Raw genomic sequence first — 6,860 nt, 5'->3', positions numbered from 1 at the left:
AAACTGGTCATGTGACTCCCATGTGAGGGTATTTTTGTCACAAAAATGATAGGCATTCAGTTTATTACATCACATGCGATGCACGTGTTTTATTTTTAGGTTATATAAATAAGCTGTAGCTACAACCTCGTCCCCAAATCTGAAACCCTAATTTTTATCCAGTTATTCTGTTGATTTCCAAATTCAAATCAACAATGGTACTATGTTGGTGTGGTTGTAGCGCGGTCATCCGTACATCAGGGACTACTCTTAATCCAGGTCGACGTTTTTTGACATGCCCTATTAAGGTAATTGATAGCAATTTTAAGAATTGGATTACAATTGTGTTGTTTCTAATCGTACTTTACATTATTGTTATGTTTTTAGGATTCGTCATGCGGTTTTTTTCGCTGGTATAATCCTCCCATGGAAGAACGTGCTGCTAATATTATTCGAGGTTTATTGAATGCAAAAGCTGCTAGTGATGAAAAGGCTAAAGCTGCAGAGAATCAGACTTTTAAGTTGAAGCTGTTGTTATTGTTTAGTTGGGTTTTTTTTGCAATGTATGTTTATGCTAATTAGCTAGAGAATGTGGTATTTGGTTCAAGAAGATGTATTCTAAATGTTGTCTTTTGAGTCTTGAAAATGTTTCCTTTTAATCGAATTGTGGTATGTTAATGTAGTATTTGATCAATGAAACATTGCTTTTTTTGTATCTCAATTGTATTGGTAATATATTATTGATCAATGAAAATTGTTTCCTTGTAGTTCATTTGTCTAAAACAAAAACAGGTTGCTACTACCTGTTCAATTGCAGTTTATTGTTAATAGAAACACAGAAACAACGACACAGAATTGATACTAACTGGTCAATATGGTCATGCTTTATTGAATGCAGAATTGATACTAACTGGTCAACACAGAAATTGGTCACATATGGTTGTTTGACACAGAATTGATACTAACAAACATACAATTGTTAATGGTAAAAAAGTAGGTCAATTATTGTAAACTTGACACAATATCAAACAAATAAAGCAACTGGTGTAGAGACCCGTCCTAATCCATCCGAACAACGTCCATATCGATTATAAACGATTCACAACAGTTGATTACATCGCAAGGTACTTGACCTCTATATGATACATTTTACGAACATTACATTCGTTTTTGAAAAGACAATCTTTCATTACATCGGAAGTTGACGGCAGGCATACCATTTCATAATATATCTAACTATAATAGACTTAATAATAATCTTGATGAACGCAACGACTCGAATGCAACATCTTTTAAAATATGTCATGAATGACTCCAAGTAATATCTCTAAGATGAGTAAATGCACAGCGGAAGATTTCTTTCATACCTGAGAATAAACATGCTTTCAAGTGTCAACCAAAAGGTTGGTGAGTTCATTAGTTTAACATAAATAATCATTTTCAACATTTTAATATACCACAAGATTTTCATATTTCCACTTCTCATAAATAAACGTCCCATGCATAGAGACAAATATATCATTCATATGGATTGAACACCTGGTAACCGACATTCATAATATGCATATAAGAATATCTCCATCATTTCGGGATCCTCCTTCGGACATGATATAAATTTCAAAGTACTAAAGCATCCGGTACTTTGGATGGGGCTTATTGGGCCCGATAGATCTATCTTTAGGATTCGCGTCAATTAGGGTGTCTGTTCCCTAATTCTTAGATTACCAGACTTAATAAAAAGGGGCATATTCGGTTTAATAATCCAACCATAGAATGTAGTTTCATTTACTCGTGTCTATTTCGTAAAACAGTTAAAAAAGCAGCGCATGTATTCTCAGCCCAAAAATATAAAGGGTAAAAAGGCAAATGAAACTCACGCATATAAATATTGTAAAACAGTTAATAAAGCATTTGCATGTATTCTCAGCCCAAAAACGTAAAGATTAAAAGGGAGCAAATGAAACTCACGCATATAATTATTGTAAAACAGTTAATAAAGCATTTGCATGCATTCTCAGTCCCAAAAAGGTAAAGAGTAAAAGGGATTCAAATGAACTCACCTAATGTATTTTGTAGTAAAAATACATAGAACGACATTGAACAAGTATAGGGTTGGCCTCGGATTCACGAACCTAAATCATTTGTATATTCATTAATACATATAATCGTATTCGAATAAGGTTGTATTTATAAGTTGTTAATTATATCATTTTTATATTAACTATATATATATGTCTCATATTTTCTTTTCGTGTATAAAAATATTAAGTTTGGTTATGTTATATGTATTACATATAGTTTCATATAGCTGATAGTTATTTTAATAATAATAATGATACTTAGTAATAATAAAAGTAATGATAACCATAGTACTAATTATGATATTACTAATAATTATGACAATACTAATATTAGAAACAATAGTGATACTATATATATAGTGATAAAGGTGATACATTAATAAGGTTAATAGAAGAAATAATGATTTTAAATAATGATTTTTATATTATATTGTACTATATTAACAAAGATATCAATGATTCTAATAATCTTAATAATACAATTAATATCTTTATATTCATAGTCATAATAATCAAAATCTTTGTGTTTAATTTCTAAACTAATGGCTAAAGTTCCTATGGCATTAATTCGTAATCCTAATCATAATAATAATAATAGTAATACTTATATTACTAATAACCTGATAATATTATTAATAATGATAATAATAGTAATATTATGTGATAATACTAGTAAAGATAATGATATTATTATTAGTAAATAATAACAATAATAATAATAATTTTAATTGTAATTATAATCGTGATAATAATAATAACAAATATCTAATACTTATTTTGTAACAATATTGATCATTATAATTACAATCTTAAATGTTATTACTAGTAGTAATAATAATAATAATAATAATAATAATAATAATAATAATAATAATAATAATAATAATAATAATAATAATAATAATAATAATAAAGAAAGAAAGACTACCTCATAAAAAAATTCGGCCTAAAAACAATATAGTGGCCCTGGGAGGGCTCGAACCCGTGACCCTTCACAACCCGAACACTCATTTAACCATTGCTCCATTACTGTCTTTCTTATTATTATCAGTTTCTAATTTTATTTAACCCTCATTACTTATATTTCCTTTTCTTCCTTCTTCTTCCTACTAATCGAACGACCAGGGGATAACAACCATATACAAATCAATTTTTAAACACTCCAAACTAATCTTAAACTAATAAATATCAAAGTTTGTATTAATTTAAAACGAAAATCATAAAAAAATAAATTAAAAACATTGCTGCTGTGTTACGGTATAAAAAAAAAAGAAAAAAAAATTTTGATTTTCAACTTGGAGTACGTATTAGCCAAAGTTTATAACACAAATTGAGTTTCAAATCACTCCTACAAACTTTAACAATCGTCAATTTAAAAGAAAACTGCAAAACAAGTTCGAATTTTTGGATGAACAAATAAGTTGACTTTTAAATTTTAAACTTTGACTCGCCAATTAGGGATCATTGAGAAAAATTGGAAGTTGAAAGATTGCAGATAGTTGGAATATAAGATTCCTAACATGACTGAATTCATAGATTTTAAAAAGCACTTAAATTTCGAATTTTGACAATATTAAAAATGGAACAGAGGTATCGACTGAAATAGAAGAAAAAAAATAAATAAATAAGAAACTCTGTTTTAATTTCAATTAAAATTCTCATTGTGTCTGTAATTGTAAAGTAATATAAATGTGGAAGTGTTGTATCTTTATGATCCATGAACTGCTTGAATTTTATGGAATTTAAGAAGTCGACAGGTAGAATTAGTTAGTACATAAATATAGAAAAATATTAAAAAGTTTGAAAAAGATGGCAAACTGATTTTGGACATACTCTATATTGATCGAATCTGGTTTGTACGATTTTGTTGAAGATAATTAGCAACTTTAGATAAGAAACAAAAATTCAGTATAGTTGATTGTGATTTAACCAAATTGCATAATTATTTAACTGCTATATTTGATATGTACAAATATAAATGAAATTTTTATTTTAGGATAATACTCTTAATATTATTCATAAGAATAATGATAATAGAACTAATATTAATTATAATATCAAAATAAGAATAAGAATAAAAATAATAATGGTAATAATACTTATTATCAAAATACATATAATAATCTTAATATGATGATATAATGATGATAATTTCAATGAACTTGATATCAACCAATAATAATGATAATAATAATTTTATTAATCATACTCTTAATATTATAATTAATAATAATACTGATATAATAGTAATAATAATATTATTACTAATGTTAATAATATTAATTACAATACAAGATATAACAATAATATTATTAATAATAATACGAATAATAACATATCGATTATATATATATATATATATATATATATATATATATATATATATATATATATATATCAATTTCTATATTTATATATTATCTATAGATAATAACAACATGTCTAATACCGATTTTAATATTGACAAATAAAATAGTTTTTATTATTAATGGTACTAATAATATTATTAATTAACTTTACTGATTATGATATTAACAATACTAATACAGTTTATTAATTATATCATATTACTAATTATAATATATTAAGTCTCTAACATTTGTTGATATATAACATCATTTATGTATAGAACTTCACACACACACACACGCACACACACACACACACACATATATATATATATATATATATATATATATATATATATATATATATATATATATATATATATATATATATATATATATATTTACGAATAAATGTTCGTGAATCGTCGGACATGGTCAATGGGTACTTGATTACATGAATATAGATTTCAAAACTTTCGAGACTCAACATTACAGATTTTGCTTATCGTGTCGGAATCATATAAGAATTAAGTTTAAATTTGGTCAGAAATTGCCGGGTCACTACAACTGGTATACTAGTAGGTCAATTGCAGTCAAATTTGGTCAATTTACACATAAATGATAGAACAACTGGTAAAACTATCAAACTAAAGTGAAACTAGTAAATTAAGTCTAATATGCTAAAAATCAATTTACACAGAAACGATTTAACTGCAGGGTCAATTCTGGCCAAAGTAGTAAAATAAGTCAATTCTGGTCAATTAACAGTCTTACATAACAGTCTTACATGTAGTACTAAAATATAGTTACATAAGGTCAATTAAATAACAAACTTAAATAAACTAACTTAAAAACAGTCTTACATAAACCAACTTTGTATCATTACATTAACCAAATGCATAAATTCGATAAAAATTGCTTCAAAGACAAATACATCAAAAAATGAAAAAAAAGATCAAATTAGGTCAAATTTCCATGGATTTCCTCTTGGAACCACTTGTTTGACCAGCTTCTGCACCACCCCGTGTTGGGCAACCCCTCCTATTATGGCCTATACCCTTACATATTCCACATTTTATAACCTGACCCTTCTTTTATAACTTACCACCTTCCACTATATTATCATTTTCAAGCAATCCCTTTCTTCTACTCTTCTTTGGCCTCCCTGCAGTAGCAATCTTTTTAGGTGGGAGGATTGGTATTGTCACATTTGACTTTGGCCACATATCCCTTCCATTCAATGGAATAATAGCATGTTGGTAAGTGTCAAACCATCTTTTTCTATGATGTACTTGGTTTACCCACAACTCTGGTCTAGGAACTTTTGGGTCATTAGCTCTCATATTCCAAAGGTGTTGCTTGTAAGCTAATCCTCTAAAATTCTTAGTTTTCATATTTTCATGTAAATGTCTCAAACAAAATCCGTGCTCTACACATGGGAATATTCTCTCAACAGCATGGATAAGTCCCTATAAAAAGCATTAATTAAGTTATTGTAAAGTTAAATATATTTAATACAAAAAAAAAACAATTAAATTAATACCTTTTGTCTATCACTTATGAAAGTGAAGTTTGACATTGATGTTAAATCCAAATCATCCCTCAGACATTCTAAAAACCAACTCCAAGAGTTATAGTTTTCACCCTCAAGTATAGCATATGCTAATGAATAAATACCATTGTTAGAATCAACACCCACATCACTTAAGATTTGGCCTGTTGCTGGTTCTTTCATGAATGCCCCATCTAAACCTAGCAAATCTCTGGATAAAGTTCTAAAGCCTTCTTTCAATGGTCCCAGGCACACATAACATCTCATAAATTTCCTTTTATCAACATCATCATCACATGGCTCAGTTAACAATCTCACAGTAGTACCAGGGTTACTTCTACTAAGTTCTTCCAAATAATCTCTTAAATAATCATACTGTTTTGCATAATCACCCTGCACAACCTTTTTAGCAGCTTGTAGAGCCCTATAAGCCTTATATTTAGAAATATCCATATGATATTCTTACTCATACTGTGATTTGATTGCAGCAGTTGGGATTTTAGGATTTGTTGGAATCTGGTTAACCAATTTTGATGTAAGAAATTCATAAGTACAATGTTTGATGTTCCTTGACTGATGGTACACATGAATTGGTTTAAATGTTTTAGCTGTCCATGTCTCCATGTTAGGAGTTTTAGAAACATAAAGATTCCAATCACACACACATTTACTTTCCTCCATGTCTTCTTTTTAGCTTCACCATGTACTGGTTTCTTACCCTTATCTTTCACCTTTTTGCCCTTGTCAACAACCTTTTAGCCTTCTCAAGTACCTTTTCTTCATCACATTCACCTTGACATCCAACCTGTAATCTTAGTTTCTCATTTTTAATAAAAACAAGTTGCCTTCTAGTTTCAACTGCATGCATTCTCACTAATTCTTTTACTTCCTCTCTAGAAC

At 28.2% G+C, this 6,860-nt stretch overlaps 1 protein-coding gene across 1 annotated transcript; it reads right to left on the bottom strand.

Moving 5' to 3' along the window:
* Positions 1-5,502: 5,502 nt before the first annotated feature.
* Positions 5,503-6,413, bottom strand: LOC139842466 (uncharacterized). Its single transcript, XM_071832604.1, has 2 exons — positions 5,952-6,413; positions 5,503-5,877 (listed from the first exon to the last, which is right to left on the bottom strand). Exons 1-2 carry the CDS (start codon positions 6,411-6,413, stop codon positions 5,503-5,505), a joined length of 837 nt encoding a protein of 278 aa, XP_071688705.1.
* Between the last annotated feature and the right edge of the window lie 447 nt (positions 6,414-6,860).

The sequence above is a fragment of the Rutidosis leptorrhynchoides genome, chromosome 4, assembly GCF_046630445.1.
Source record: "Rutidosis leptorrhynchoides isolate AG116_Rl617_1_P2 chromosome 4, CSIRO_AGI_Rlap_v1, whole genome shotgun sequence".
Classification (NCBI taxonomy): Eukaryota; Viridiplantae; Streptophyta; class Magnoliopsida; order Asterales; family Asteraceae; genus Rutidosis; species Rutidosis leptorrhynchoides.
Note: the sequence above shows the minus strand (reverse complement) of the source record. Positions and strands in the feature narration are given on the sequence as shown.